This window comes from Leptodactylus fuscus, chromosome 3 (assembly GCF_031893055.1).
Source record: "Leptodactylus fuscus isolate aLepFus1 chromosome 3, aLepFus1.hap2, whole genome shotgun sequence".
Classification (NCBI taxonomy): Eukaryota; Metazoa; Chordata; class Amphibia; order Anura; family Leptodactylidae; genus Leptodactylus; species Leptodactylus fuscus.
In genome coordinates, this window is record NC_134267.1 from 90804958 (window position 1) to 90821942 (window position 16985).

Consider the following 16985-nt stretch of genomic DNA (forward strand, 5'->3'; position numbering starts at 1 on the left):
TGCATATGCAATACCTGATTCTGAGAGGTAAACTGCTATATAAGCCGGCCATACTGATGGGCCCAGATGTAGCGGCAGATGTTACAATCGTGCTGATTGTTCATATGGCCAGTAATCTCTTTAATTGCCTATTATTACCTGACCATCTATTACCCAGCTCATCTGGTGATAGATGTAAGAAATAGCAGGGATTTTAGAGTTCAGTGAAAAACAGCGGAAAAACACTCAATACGTTTTTATTGCATTTGGTTTTAAATGTCTTTCAGAAATGTAGCAGAAAAAAATGCTGCATTTAACTTCAGCCACACATTATGTAATAAAGGTGTGAAAGGCCGGTGCTCTCACGTGGCGTAAACACTACGGCAAAACGCAGCGTTATTCTAGCGAATCCCATCCACTCATTGCAGGAAAATATGAGCAGCTGAAATACTGCAATTTCCAAAACCATTGCGGTTTTGGAAGTCACAGCAAGTCAATTATACCTACAGAAAAGGTGGCAGTATAATTGAAGCAGAAAGCCTTCCTCTGCTGACTCTCCATTAAAAGCGCTGTGGGAAAACCTGTGATGCATTCCTACTGAAATTTTTCCGCAGCACTTATTTGCTATGGCCTGCTCCGTGTGGTCTTAACCAATAAGCTACATTGTCACAAATGTTTGTATTTCTTGAAAAACACAGCATGTTAATTTTAGCTGTGCATTGCGCAAGAAATATTCCTATATATTCAATAGGAAAATAAAAAGTGCAATGAAAACTGCAGCAGAAAACCCTCCAGCAGTGTTTCAGTATGTGGAGCCTTAGCCATAGAGTGAAAATAGGACCTGCCATGGAAAATACATAACCACCGTCCTAATGATCTGCTTTAAGGGCGGGGCACCATGTGGCGTAAATGTTCAATGAATCAGTAACAGTGGGGCAGATTTATTGTACACCAGTCTTAATAAAGGGCCCATCTGGGAAGAGAACAAGAGATGTATGAAGAGGCTGTAGCCTCTTCATAAATCAGTTGGGCGTCCTTGTGCCAGAATGGAAGTTAAGAACTGGCATAGACTTCCATTATAACTCATGCCAGAAAACCGATGTGAGTTATAATAAGGATTGATGAATTCCCCCCATTATTTGTCCTATAAAAGTGAGCATGGCTGCCACAGCATAAAAGTCAGCAATGGCGTTCCAGCCTTGGGTAAGTAGGTGGTAGTTAAGGATGGTGGTTCAGTTTATAAACTATGAAGTATATCAGAAAATGTTTTCACATACATTTATAAACCAGTTTTTAATTCACGTAAATAAGCATTTTGAGGAGCTAAATGTTAATATTTGTGAAAATTCTTTAGGTAAGACGATGGATAAAGAAGCCGTCATCCAGCAAGGACAAGCAACAAAATAAGCACTTGAAATACACACCTGGATCCACTGTGACGCAGATAGCTCCTACGCCAGAGGATTCCGAGTTTTCAACATGTCAGAGTTATCTAGACAGCCATTTATTTGACAGTTATACCACGTCTCAAGAATCACAGATGCATCACTGGGAAAGCCAAAGAAGCTGCAGCACTGTAAGTTTATTGCCAGAGGGTTGGAAGCTTATTATTATTGTTGTCATGATTCACAAGGATAAGACTATTCATTGGTTATTGCTGATCATGGATCTCCTGAACATGATGAAAACCTAGAATGAGAAAAACATAAAGGCCAGGGCCCCATGTGGTTTATCCCATCCTCACATTAAAATATGTGCTGAGGACATGCAGTGATTTCTAAAAATGTTGCGATTTTGGAAACAGTATATAAATTATACCAACGGAAACACTGGAGGTTTCCCTATATACAATCGAAGCAGAAAAAAAGGAAAACTTAGTGAACTTTCTTTTAAAAGCAATGCGGGAAGAACCGCAATGTGTTGCCGAAGCAAAAGCACGGTGGGATGCCACATAGGGCCTTAGCCAAAATCTCCCCATGCCCTATTTTGGAGGTGCTTATTTCTGGTGGAGGTACTCTTGTCAGAAGTTACTTTGAGAATTGTTTGTCTAATATTCCCATAAGAGATAACCTGAAGGGGGTTCTGGTTTACATAATACCTTGTAGCCCCTTGTGAATTCTGAGAATTTTGGTTATTTCATTTTCCTTTTTCTTTTCAGAAGCCATAGCTTTTTTATCTGTCAACATAATTCCATGAGGGCTTGTTTAATGCAGGAAGTTCATTTTCTTATGGTAACATGCAATTTTCCATATAATATATTGTGAAATGGTAAAGAAATAGGTTTTGTTTTTACAATGTTCATTCTGTGTTATTAATGACTCGGTACCTTTATTCTGAAGGCCAGTACAATTAGGGCTAGTTCACACGTGAACAAAAGGGTGGATTTTGACACCGGATTTCGCTTCAAAATCCGCCCCTTACAATGTTGGTCTATGGCAGACCGCCGGCCTTCTTTTTTCCACTAGCGGCAGGCTACCGCTAGCGGAGAAAAGAAGCGACATGTCCTTTCTTCAGGCGGAAAACGCCTGAAGAAATCAATAGAAGTGAATGGGAGTCGAAAAACACACCAAAACCGTGCGTTTTTTTACAGAACATATTTTTTTTAATAGGAAATCACACCCCAGAGGGATGGTACTGGGACCACGACCGAAACCGCGGCGCGGTTTTCGCAAAAACCACGTCAAAAAACGCGCGGAATGCAAAGAAACGCATTGAAAAAACTTGTCACATTTTTTTTCAGTGCACAAAGAAGCTCGGCTTTTTTCACATGTGAACTAACCCTTACAGCAATACCCAAGTTATATTATTTTGTTATGCATTACTACTTTAACCCTTTTTAATGACTGGGTAGTTTGGGAGTTTATATATACAAAAAGAGTGAGGTGGCACTACTTAATGCAGATTTGAAGTAGCAAAATAGGATAGGGGAAATATACTATTGAGTAATCCTATGGTGGTGCTCTTAGTAAAAAACATAGTCCATATTAAATATAAAGAAGAAGAAAAAACTGGGCACTCACCATCAAGAGGATACGGTAAAACCTTACAACTTTATTTTCAAAAATCCATTAAAAGTATACACGGGAGGAGGCACGCCTGAGAAGAGGGAGCAACCGCCGTTTCGTGTTGTTTTAGCACTTTTTCAAGCTCACCGTGCCTCCTCCCGTGTATACTTTTAATGGATTTTTAAAAATAAAGTTGTAAGGTTTTACCGTATCCTCTTGATGGTGAGTGCCCAGTTTTTTTCTTCTTCTTTATATTTAGTTTGGGAGTTTATGCTTTATTTTTCTCTCGCCATAGGAAAGGGTTTATTCTTTGCTCAACAAATTGTACTTTAATTTGGCACGATTTTAGGGTACATTTAATGTTTTAATTACCTTTCATTAATGTTTTGGGGGGATCTGTGTGAAAAAAACCTACAGTTCTTTCATTACTATTTGCATGTAATACAGCTACAACCCAGAAGTTATGCCACAGGCCTGCAGAATGAGAGTGCCATACTTTTATGGCTCTGAGCATTACCTATACATAATAGTAAAGTAATAGGCAGTTCTTAGTTGGGTTGTTTTCCTGTTTGTTGGTTTCTTGGACACTTATGTGTATGCACAACATATATTTTTATTGAAACAGTATTATAAGTTAAGTTTTAGTCTTGAGATAGCTCTTCAACACATCATAACTAGAGATGAGCGAACAGTGTTCTATCGAACTCATGTTCGATCGGATATTAGGCTGTTCGGCATGTTCGAATCGAATCGAACACCGCGTGGTAAAGTGCGCCATTACTCGATTCCCCTCCCACCTTCCCTGGCACCTTTTTTGCTCCAATAACAGCGCAGGGTAGGTGGGACAGGAACTACGACACCGGTGACGTTGAAAAAAGTAGGCAAAACCCATTGGCTGCCGAAAACATGTGACCTCTAATTTAAAAGAACAGCGACGCCCAGCTTCGCGTCATTCTGAGCTTGCAATTCACCGAGGACGGAGGTTTCCGTCCAGTTAGCTAGGGGTTAGATTCTGGGTAGGCAGGGACAGGCTAGGATAGGAAGGAGAAGACAACCAACAGCTCTTATAAGAGCTAAATTCCAGGGAGAAGCTTGTCAGTGTAACGTGGCACTGACGGGCTCAATCGCCGCAACCCAGCTTTCCACGGATCCTGAATGGAATACACTGTCAGTGTATTCCCGTATACCCGATATATACCCCCGATACCCGTTCCAACGGTGTGCCCCCCCACCTTCACCCCAGAAATACCCTGCAAGTCCCCTAGCAATAGAATTGGGGCTATATACACCCACTATTTTTGCTACTGCCATATAGTGCCATTGTCTCACTGGGAATTCAAAGAATATATTGGGCTTACATATAACTTCAATTCCAGGGAGAAGCTTGTCAGTGTAACGTGGCACTGACAGGCTCAATCGCCGCAACCCAGCTTTCCCAGGATCCTGAATGGAACACACTGACAGTGTATTCCCGTATACCCCATATATACACCCCAAATCCCCGTTCCAACGGTGTGCCCCCCCACCTTCACCTCAGAAATACCCTGCAAGTCCCCTAGCAATAGAATTGGGGCTATATACACCCACAATTTTTGCTACTGGTATACAGTGCCATTGTCTGACTGGGAATTCAAAGAATATATGGGGGTTACGTGCACCCACAATTTTTGCTACTGCTATACAGTGCCATTGTCTCACTGGGAATTCAAAGAATATATTGGGGTTATGTGCACCCACAATTTTTACTACTGGTATACAGTGCCATTGTCTGACTGGGAATTCAAAGAATATATGGGGGTTACGTGCACCCACAATTTTTGCTACTGCTATACAGTGCCATTGTCTCACTGGGAATTCAAAGAATATATTGGGGTTATGTGCACCCACAATTTTTACTACTGGTATACAGTGCCATTGTCTGACTGGGAATTCAAAGAATATATGGGGGTTACGTGCACCCACAATTTTTGCTACTGCTATAAAGTGCCATTGTCTCACTGGGAATTCAAAGATTATATTGGGGTTATGTGCACCCACAATTTTTGCTACTGCTATATAGTGCCAGTTTCTGACTGGTAATTCAAAGAATATATTGGGGTTACGTGCACCCACAATTTTTGCTACTGGTATATAGTGCCATTGTCTGACTGGGAATTCAAAGAATATATGGGGGTTATGTGCACCCACAATTTTTGCTACTGCTATACAGTGCCATTGTCTCACTGGGAATTCAAAGAATATATTGGGGTTATGTGCACCCACAATTTTTGCTACTGGTATATAGTGCCATTGTCTGACTGGGAATTCAAAGAATATATGGGGGTTACGTGCACCCACAATTTTTGCTACTGCTATACAGTGCCATTGTCTCACTGGGAATTCAAAGAATATATTGGGGTTATGTGCACCCACAATTTTTACTACTGGTATACAGTGCCATTGTCTGACTGGGAATTCAAAGAATATATGGGGGTTATGTGCACCCACAATTTTTGCTACTGCTATACAGTGCCATTGTCTCACTGGGAATTCAAAGAATATATTGGGGTTATGTGCACCCACAATTTTTACTACTGGTATACAGTGCCATTGTCTGACTGGGAATTCAAAGAATATATGGGGGTTACGTGCACCCACATTTTTTGCTACTGCTATACAGTGCCATTGTCTCACTGCCATATAGTGCCAGTTTCTGACTGGTAATTCAAAGAATATATTGGGGTTACGTGCACCCACAATTTTTTCTACTGGTAGATAGTGCCATTGTCTCACTGGGAATTCCACAAATAATTTGGGGATTCATTCACCCTACATCTCAGGCTCTTGCCATATTCACACAGGTTGTCAGTGCTGCACCATCTCGTTCCCAGACAGCTCGGCCCGAAAAACACGTTAGCTATATAGAGGATTTGGACAATGAAGACAACATGTTCTAAATCTAATGTCTGCACCTTCTCCAGAATTAAAATAAAGGCAGCGTTTAACTTTCAAATAGCACTGCACAAAGGAAGAGCTTATCAGCTTGTCTCATGACATGCTACTGAAAAGTGTCATTTGTGTATCTTAATGTAAATATAGTTGTATAAGCTTTTTGGGTTTTAGGCACTGCCAAGTTATTTATTACCACCCGCTCCCTTATAATGATGATGACACCAAAGTCACTGTGGGTGTTCAGAGCTCACAGCTTTGGTTGACATTTGTCTTGCTCTCTGTCGGTACCAGCTGTCTTTTTGGATACCGTAAAGTTATGTTGACTTTATTAACAGCTATAGAAGCTTTAGCCAGGTTGTGACGGTGTGTAACCCTAACAACACTAAGTGGGATACACATTAATAGTCAGTCTATGTACGCTAAACGTATCACTGAAGTAATTTTTTTTCCCTCTCCCCTAATATAAGAAAGGAACAGACATTAGACCTAGACCGGGGTTCGAGGCTTGTAAAAATCCAGTATTATTTGTTCTTCATGATGTGAAATATGTGTTGAAAAGCAACCCAAGATGAAGTCAGCCATGTGTGCCAGTGTGTTACTTGGCATGCCTTTGCTGGCCCCAACTGTAAGGGTCACTCTCCATTTCCTCCATTTTCCACTTCCCTTCACACCATTTGTGGTGAAGCAATGGGATGCACTGAAGTGCACCCTCTAGCCTCGTGTGGGATAGGGACATCAGATGCCACTCCAACCCCCTCGTCTTCCTCCGCCAGCCAACGGTGCGAAGATGAGAGGAGTGTGCTCTGAATGTTTTCTGCCTAGCAGAGGCTAGTTCTCACTTACGAAAATGGCCCCACTTTGACCTGTATATCAGGCACAATGGTGTAGGTTTCAAAGAAACATGGCACCAACAAGTTGGAAAACGTGGGCCATGCGTGGACCGTGTTTGAGTCTGGCAAACTCCAGATCTGCTACCAGGTTCCAGCCATTATCACAGGCGCAAAAATGCCAGGCCCCAGGTGTAGCAGGGAAAAAAAAATGCCATCTCAGCCAGGATGGCATCCCTGACCTCAGAGGCACTGTGCTGTCTGTCCCCCAAGCTGATGAGCTTCAGCACCGCCTGCTGACGTCTCCCCACGCCAGTGTTTTAGCGTTTGCCGCTAGTAGCTGTGGTGGAGGTTGCAGCGTCGTAGGGTTTCAGTCTACTCCTTCCATGGCCTGGGAGAGGAGATAGGCCACCCCAGTTTGCACCCGGGGAACAGACTCCACCACATTCACCCTGCCTGTCATTAAAGATAAGCACTGCAGCATCCCTGACCACAGGCGCTTGTCCAAGTGTCGGTGGTCAAGTGGACCTTGCAGCAAAGCGCGGAACTAAGGGCCCACCTGATGTTGAGTGACACGTGCTGGTGCAAGGCGGGGACGCCACACCGGGAGAAGTTGAGACGGCTAGGGACGGCATAGTGAGGTGCCACAGTTGCCATCAGGTCCGGGAAGGCGGGAGTTTCAACAAGCCGGAACGCCAACCTCTCCTGGGCCAGCAGTTTAGCGATGTTGGCGTTCTAGGCTTGCGTGGGTGGGTGGTTAGCGGTGTATTTCTGCCGGCGCTCCAATGTCTGAGAGATGGTGGGTTGTTGTAAAGAAGCGCCTGATGGTGCCTTTGATGGTGCAGGAGAAGGAGATAAGACAGAAACAGGGGAGGATGAGGGAGAAGTCAACAAAGTGGCGGAGGCAGATGAAGTGATGTCCTGGCTCGTCCTCTGGAGTGCATCGCCAGCACTGTGAGCAGAGGCAGTGGCATGAACGGCGGGCGACGTTTGTCCTGCTGTTGCTGCCTGCCACTGATTCCATTGCTTGGATTCCAAATGACGGTGCATTGAAGTGGTGGACAGGTTGCTCTTCTCAGGGCCCCTACTCGATTTCGAGAGGCAAATTGTGTAGACGACACTATATCTGTCCTCGGCGCATTCCTTGAAAAAACTCTACACCTTCAAGAAACGTGCCCTCGATGGGGGAGTTTTTCTGGGCTGGGTACAAAAGGGAACATCTTCGGACATTCCGGGTCTGGCCTGGCTTCGGCAAAGCAGCTGACCTCTGCCTCTGGACATGTCTCTGCCTCTAGCTACCCTTTTTGGTGCTGCACCTGCCTCAACATCCACACTACTTTCCCAGCTTGACATCTGCCTTGTCCAGGTGGGGTCGGTGTCCTCGTCGTCCACCACCTCCTCTTCCAACTCCTGTCTCGCCTCCTCCTCCAGCACAATGCGCATGTCAACTGGCTGCCCTGACAGCAACTGCGTCTCATCGTCGTCGATGAGGGTGGGTTGCTGGTCATCCGCCACCAAATCGACCGGAGATGGAATGGAGGAGACTCTAGTGTTTGAGCATCTGGACACAGATACTCGTCTGTTAGGTCAGTGGAATCGCGAAATGGAGGGGCAGGTTGCGGTACAGTCAAAGGAAGGGAGAACAGCTTTGGGGAGCAGGGACAGTTGGGGTTATTGTTCTGGGAAGATTGGGAATTTTGGGTGGAAGGAGGACAAGACTGTTGGGTAAGAGGAGGTAGAGGTTGCCTGGCTGGTGGACAATGTGCTTTAAGCGTTATCCGACAGCCATTGCAAGACCTGTTCCTGGTTCTCGGGCCTACTAATCTTTGTACCATTCAGCCTAGTTAATGTGGAACTTTTGTGCAAAGCGCAGAACTTAGGGCCCGCCTGATGTTAAGGGACACACGCTGGTACAAGGCTCAACTCACCCTAAGTGCCAAAAACACTGCTGGTGCAAGGCTCTACTCATGCCAAGGGCCTCAATCTCTGCTGGTAGCTCAGCTTAAGGTCCTGTAACTTTGTTTGGAAGGGCTCATGTTAAGGGCTAGAAAAGTGAATTTTGGAAGGTCTTACCACATCACACACACACACACACACACACACTCAAAATGACAGTTAAGGGTGAGGGCTTTTGGAATTCCCATTGCCTATTCCATTTGTGGTTGTCATGGGGAACGTGATTTAAAGGGGTGGTTGTTACTGTTTGTTGAGCTTAAATTGGGGTTTGTGTCCATCCATTTGGGGAGTAAAGAAGGTTTCCAGGTATTTTCCCACTTTGATAGAGGTTTTTTTGAATGTGGAAAGTGTGTAGTTGTTAGGCAGTGATGTTGGGGTAATAGAGGGTCTTTGGTGTGTTAGATGCCCCCAGACATGCTTCCCCTGCTGTCCCAGTGTCATTCCAGAGGTGTTGGCATCATTTCCTGGGGTGTCATAGTGGACTTGGTGACCCTCCAGACACGGATTTGGGTTTCCCCCTTAACGAGTATCTGTTCCCCATAGACTATAATGGGGTTCGAAACCCGTTCGAACACACGAACATTGAGCGGCTGTTCGAATCGAATTTCGAACCTCGAACATTTTAGTGTTCGCTCATCTCTAATCATAACCATAATAGTAAACCAAGAAGATCACAAGTCAATGTAAATTAACAGGTCCAACTTGTAAGTAAACTATTCATGGTCATGAACTGAAGAAGTGACTAACAAATGTATTTGTGCTGATGGAACAAATTTTACTGTTTACTTCTGGTCTGCCTATTATTTCATGTTATGACAGGTTTTATGCTATTTATCATGTATATTAGCATTCACAATATCTTTAAGGGTAAGCCTCCATGAAGCTAGTTGCAGCCAAAAAGCGCTGCACGAAAAACCATGGCAGAAAAGCATTTCGGTTTTTACGACAGCGCTTTATACAGAAATTTCATAGAGTTTTCCTCTGCAGACTTTCTGTTTCCATTATATTTATACGGAAACCGCCAACGTTTCCATAGGTATAATTGGCATGATGGGCCTTAGCCTAACTGTGTAAATAACAACTATGTGTAAAGGTTCATGTTCAGACATCAGTGTGGAAATAACATACACTTATATGTGGTTTAGTCTGTAAAGTGAAAGCAGTTTATTTTTGGAAAGCCTTCATTTTTTCCTTTAGCGGTTATCTTTATTAAACATTCCCTTTTTGTTAGAAAGTTAATAACCGGGTGTCCCATTGCTGGAGGAATTCACCTCGTTTCAGCTCTCAGATGGTGTAAGGCTAGATTCGCATAAAAGAGGTGTAAAATGTCCATAAAAAAACATCCATGGCCTCCAAGCAGCACCCATTTTCACAAATCCCACACAAAGGACATGACCTATATCTTAAAGGTCTGTGAATTGCCCCCATTCACAGACAGTGAAATGAATGCTGCCATGTGACGTTTTTCAAAAAACCGACGTCATACAGCCATTATTCACTGTAATGTGAATGTAGCCTACAAAGATTATACATATATGTATAAAAATGTTTGCTATATATGTTCAAAAAACTAAAAGATAAAAGTAAAGAACATAGTATTATGTACACATCTGTATTAAAGTAATCATCCATGGATTTTTTGGCCATTGTGTACTGAAGTTATCAAAAAAACAAACTATTTGCCAAGAAGAGTTGAAACACACAAAAATCAATGTTTGAGGTGTTATGTCTGGACTCTTATGAGGCGAGTTCCTTGGAAAATATAGCCTTACCAGGGGCATAACTCCCGGGGTAGCAGCAGTAACAGCTTCCACAGGACCCGGGACATTAGGGGCCCGGCAACAGCCACTACCGCTGCGTTTTTTTTCTTAATATGCCATAACGGGCCATATTTTCTTACCGATCCTGGCAGGGGCTGGAATCGGTAAGCGACAACACGGGCCCCACAAACACTATTATTATACTTGGGGGTCTCTTCAGATCCCCGAGTATAATGATCGGAGGCCCAGGAGAGGTAAGGGAACATAAAAAACAGTGTTACTTACCTCTCTGGGTTCCAGACAGGCTTCGGGCCTACTTGTGTGACATTCCTGACGTTGCATGACCCGGGGCCTGTGTCCCGGATCATGTGACATCCTGGACATCATTGAAGATGGCCGACAGCAACGAGGAGTGCAGCGGAGCCAGGGATAGGTAAGTAACAGTGTTTTTTTTTTACGTTGGTATCCCCTTTCAGTCTCCAGTTTTTGTACTCTGGGGTCTGAAAAGTCCCCAAAGTATAATAATTGTTCATGGGTGTCCACAGTGGGGCATAATACTGCATGCAGGGGCCACTATGGTGAGGTATAATAATATGCGCAGGGGCCACTATAATGGGGTATAATAGTGTGTACAGGGGCCACTATGGGGCATAATACTGTGTGCATGAGCCACTGTGGGGCATAATATTGTGTGCAGGGGCCACTATGGGGCATAATACTGTGAGCAGGGGCAACTATGGGGCATAATAGTATGTACAGGGGCCACTGTGGGGCATAATATTGTGTGCAGTGGCCACTATGGGGCATAATACTGTGTGCAGGGGCAACTATGGGGCATAATAGTATGTACAGGGGCCACTATGGGGCATAATACTGTGTGCAGGGGCCATTATGGGGCATAATACTGTGTGCAGGGTCCACTATGGGGCATAATAGAGCATGCAGGGATGCGGGGAGGGAGGTGGGTCAGTCAGGATCTTCGGTGTCGTTCAGGGGGGGCCCCATGTGAAAAGTTAGCCACTGGACCCCGCCATTCCTAGTTACGCCACTGAGCCTTACGTGTATAGAACATACAGCATGGACTAGGATTGATTTTATGAAACAATGCCTTTGCGTTGGGCTTTGGTTTGCATTTTTTAGAACTTATCTAGATGAAAAACGTAAAAGATAGTAATCCTTTTTGAGAAAGGATGGTGCAACCAAAATTAGTGCCCAAAACACATTTTACAACTGGTTCCCTCTACATGTTACTAAAAAGGGACATAATATACAAAAACATATCACAGAAGAAAGGCCACTCTTACCTACTACCAGAGGAAACATGGCTCTGAGCAGGATGCAGACAGGCCATATTGCAGTATATGATAGAAAGAGCAAAGGTGCAAAAGCCCAATAAAGCACCCACTCACAAACAAACTTACCTCATGGATTATAGGCGTGTGAGTGGGTGCTTTATCAGCATTTTGCACCTGTGCTCTAACATATACTACAAATTATGGCCTGTCAGCATCCTGCTCAGAGCCATGTTTCATCAGATATTGGGTAAGTGTGGCTTTTATCCTGAGATATGGTTCCTGTTACAGAGTTAATACTTGTACTTGGTCAGTGGTATTTGAGAAGACACAAGGCCCCCTGCACCACATAAAAAGATTCCAGCATTATTGATGATACATTGCACATGGGGGCCCTGCTACAGACTTTTCATTGGGGCCCAAGATAGTTAAGTCAAGACTCAGGCCCTGATGTGATTTTATTTAAAGATAAGTATAGTAAGGTCCCTTGCAGACGACCATGGCGTGGGAAAAGCCCAGATAGCACTCTGACCCATTCATTTCTGTTGGCCCATGAACTGTGAACTGTGAATTGCACAGTCCCGTGCATGCGCCGACAGTCCAGGCCACAAAACTCAGGATTGGTGATATTCCTGTCCGGTTTTGCGGCCGTGCTTCCATGTCTCCTATTTATTTAATGAATGACATCCGTGTGCCCACCGTGATTGTACGGCACGGCAAGCAGCTAGCACACTGGTTGTGTGCAACCAGTCTATCTTATAGGCTAAGGCCCCATGTAGTAAGCCGCATCCAGAAAATGCTGCGAAAAAGACCATGGCCAAAACTCATTGTAGTTTTTTCGGCAGCATTTTTTCACACAAAGTTTTCCTCTCCAGACTTTCTGCCTCTATTATACCTATACATAAAATGGCAGCATTTCCGTAGGTATAATGGACATGCTGAAATTTCCACTGCGGGTATTTTTCTGCGTGGTTGAGATCAGCCAGAATCCCATCCACTTTGCAGGTAATGAAAAACACAGCATTTTGACAACGTGGGGCCCCGACCATAATCAGGTTGTTTTCTTAGCTAGTAGATACCACATGAAGGTATTTGGAAAAGCAAACACTGGACAAGAGCATCCAGTATATAATGCATTCTTTGAAATGCTAGTCACTGTCAGTCATGCTAACACTGTGTTTGCTAGATATAAGCTTAAACAGATGGTTTTCATTTACTGGGCAAGTTCATTTGTCAAGATGCAAGACGAGATGAAGCAAGATTTCTAAGGTCCTGTGAACTTGCCAGCTGCAAACTGCTGGTGGATACAAGGTGCTTACAGATCATATTTCATTCACCCTTTCAGTTCCTTCAGAGCGGAATCCTTGACCTTTAAGTAATTGGGCACAGACTGGTTATAAATTTGACTACAACCACATGGTCTAAAAAGGGTCCACACTCCAAGTGTGAGACGGCTGTTCCAGACACTGCAGAGTGAGCTGAGCCTGAAGAAGGAAATAAAGACCTTGCCATAAGTTTATTTGCTGTCATCACATTTTTTATGTCATTTTTATTGTGGCAAATAAAACTTTGCTTTTTCCATTACACATGTATTTTACTGGTTAATAATGGAAAATGCATGTACCTGATAGCATGGCAGATTACAGACGATCACAAGGAGGAATCAGAAGGTCAAACCTCCTTTTTTGGTGCAGTCTATAACCATGAAGATAAATTAAGCACAAAATGGTAGTATATTTTTAATCACTATTTAATAATATAAACCAAACACAAGTGTTATATAATAAAAAATGGTGATGTCCCTTACTATACTGAACTCTATACTATGTAGAGCCAATTGCCAGAATACTTGTATGTTCTTGTGTGGCAGAGGGACATTTAGGCTAAGGCCCCACATAGCGAGCAGCAGCCAGAAAAAGCTGCAGAAAAGGCCACGACGGAAATATACATTGTTTTTCACAGAGAGTCTGCAGAGTTCTGCCTCTATTATACGTATACAGAAAACCGTTTCCATAGGTATAATTGACATGCTGTGATTCTCAAAAATTTGCGCTTTTTTTAAAATGCAGTTCTTCAACTGCGGATCTGTTGCTAGTGCAAAAAGGAACCCATTGAAGTCAATTGGAGGCTTATTTTTCAGCGCTGAAATTCCACACTAAATTCCTCACCATTTTCCTGCGTGTGAATTTACCCTTAGGGAGATTTCACACGGAGTAAACGCTCACTCATTCTGAACCTAAAACTCGTTCAGAGTGAGCGGCGTTAAAACAGATTCCATAGATTTCTATGGGTGCTGGCATACGCGCGTATCACATTGAAAGCAATAGGTAAAAAAGCCTCCCATTGATTTCAATAGGGAGCATGCGTATGCCGGCACCCATAGAAATCAATGGGATCTATTTTAACGCCGCTCACTCTGAACAAGTTTTACGTTCAGAATAAACGAGCGTTTACTCCGTGTGAAGGTTCCCTTAGGCTGAGGCCCCATATTGCGGAAATGCAGCTTTTTTTGTTGCAGATTTTGTTGCATTTTTTTGAGCCAAACCAGGAGTGGATTGAGCAAATGGTAGAAGTATAAGAACTTCCTATATATTTCTCATTCCTTTTGTAACCACTCCTAAGTTTGGCTCAAAAAAATGCAGCAAAATCTGCAACAAAAGAAGCTGCGTTTCCGCAATGTGGGGCCTCAGCCTTAGACTCCTTTAGGCACCATAGACTGGGTGCAGGTGCTTACTCTTGCCCCTGTTTTCTACAAGGAGATACATGCAACTTTGAATAAACGCACAAAAGCATTACAAGGTGTTATTATAACAATATCAGTTCCAATCAGATATAAACCCTCAAGTGACAACGTGTAGAGCCACATGTATACTACCGTATATAGTCCCATTGTCCCATTGTAGCTCATATCTTTTCTAATTAATTCTAGGAAACTTCAGTTTTGTAGGTAAACCATGAGAAACGAACTGGTGAAATCATAAAAGAATGTAATAGTTATTTTTACTGACAAAATCATGTTAATATTATATGAAAAAAGCATGTCATTTACAAAGCTGCACGTTCACCCAGTTCCTATTATTGTTCACATTCGTAGGCATTGAAAGCTAAATGAATTCTAAATACTCACACAGTTTCTGCACAGGTCTTTTTACATAATTTATTATTAAATTCATTTTCCATATGAGTTTACCTGCATAGACTAGATTTGTGAATTTCAGAAGTCAAAGACATGTTATATGTCCCCATGCAGTAATATGAAGTTGATATTACTATTATAACCAATAATAATATGATTTATAATACTGTCTCTCTCAGTGAAGACTTACAAGAATGCCAACCCTGTGATGCGGGTTTCAATATACAGTAGCTTATTTTGTCCAATACCTCATGGTTATTAAATCACTTTTTGCAGGATGCTGCCATGCCCTCTTATGTTGGTTTAGGGAAAAGTGAGTAACTAGACAAGGGGCTTAACTAGCAAAGACTGGGCCCCATAGCAAACGTTTGATTTGGAGCCCCATCCTGACAGCATAGCACTGCCTGTCCTGGCCCCCACACAGTATAATGCCCCATTTACACACACTATAATGTCTCAAAGTGGGCTCCAGAAAATATAATATACCATAGTGGCTCTCCTCACAGTATAATGTCATATAGCAGCTGCTCCACACAGTATTATGTCCCTTCATGGCCCCGCAAATATTGCAAAAATTTGGAGTTTGGCAGAATCAGAAATTTTTGGGGTACAGCACGCAGACATTATTATTATACTCTGGGGTCTTTTCAAACCCTAGAGTATAATGATTGGAGGCCCAAGGGACAAACATAAAAACCAGTGGTATTCACCTCCACTGGTACTACAAATACATTTGCCACGGGCCTTACTTACCTATCCCCGCTCCTGCTCATGTTCGCCTTTGTTTCCCCTTCTGCCATCCAGGAGGCCCTGTGCATCCCATATCATGTTGGTGGGACACAAGAGTCACCCTGAAGGGCAGAAGGGGAAGCAGAGGTGACTGTAACCAGGAAAGGGGATTGGTAAGTAAATACGATCCATTATCTGCTGGGCTTAGTCCAGCTGGTAATGGCCTATTAAAGTAAAAAAGAGAGAGGCTTTCCTATGGGAGGGCTTAGCCTAATTTTGTAACATGGTGGTTTCAGAGCTCCTGGACCTCCTTCATTGTCACTATGATATAACTTTCAGAAGAATATTTCAGAAAGATTTAAATAGTTATTCACACAGGGTATTCCATAAATGTCCATTTTCTGCAGGTACAACCTTTGGGACCCATATCTGTTTCAAGAACACAGGTCCCAAATCCCCATCTCGCAACTGCCCTTTGCACAGAGTACACGCATTCACAGCTCTCTCCATTCACGTCTATAAGAACTCCTTCACACAACCGTGTGCTGTCTCCAGGGTAGTGAAAACGATATGGATGACAATCCAAATGAATTAACAGAGCTGCAATTACTGACAGAACCTGCAACATAATTTGGGGCTCTTCAATTCACCCCACAAACACAGCCACAAAAACTACTGGGCCCATTAAAAAGCATGTGTCTGTACAATTACGGATCTAGGGTACGTTCATATGCATGGGGCCTAAGACTTATGAGAATAGACAAGCAGGAAAGCTAAAATGAAAATCTTTTCAATACATATGCACAGATTTTGTTAATGTAGCATGCACATGGATTACTGCAAACCTCATTCCCTGACCCTGTCTCATGACAGCAGTAAGTGGAGAATGCAACGCACATTCTTGGCTCTCTCCATTCACATCTATGGGATTTCTGAGAGTAGCCAAGCAGGGAGGGAGACTGAAATCTGTTCGGTTTTCATGAAAAGTATTTTTTTTTTTTAATTTAGAATATATATGGATTTCTGCAAGCCTCCTATTCAGATGAACGGGTTAGTCCCAGATATTAATACAGGAAATCTGCCACTTGTGACTATACCCTTAAGAGCGCTATAATCCCTGTGGGAAGACACCTGCAATGAAAATAAAGAATAAAAATCTAACCATTCTAATGTGCAGCATTGTTTACTCTGGCTTCAGAGTCCTCAAGCCGGAGTTCATGGGAGAGGAATGGGGCCTTGGCGGGGTGCTCAGTCCATTATCTATTTCATGATAGCATTAAAATAAAACTCTCTGTTTAACCCTTATCCACAATTTATGAGCCTCTATTCCATGTGAGCCAAACGTCTAATATGTCTGTAGGTTTATCACG

At 43.1% G+C, this 16985-nt stretch overlaps 1 protein-coding gene across 1 annotated transcript in view; it reads left to right on the plus strand.

The window, feature by feature from the left end:
* SGK1 (serum/glucocorticoid regulated kinase 1) overlaps positions 1–16985 on the plus strand; it is a 66982-nt gene that overhangs the window by 32312 nt on the left and 17685 nt on the right. The window contains exon 2 of the mRNA XM_075266872.1: positions 1334–1555. Coding sequence (XP_075122973.1) covers positions 1334–1555 — 222 coding nt within the window. The remainder of the gene's footprint in view (positions 1–1333; positions 1556–16985) is intronic.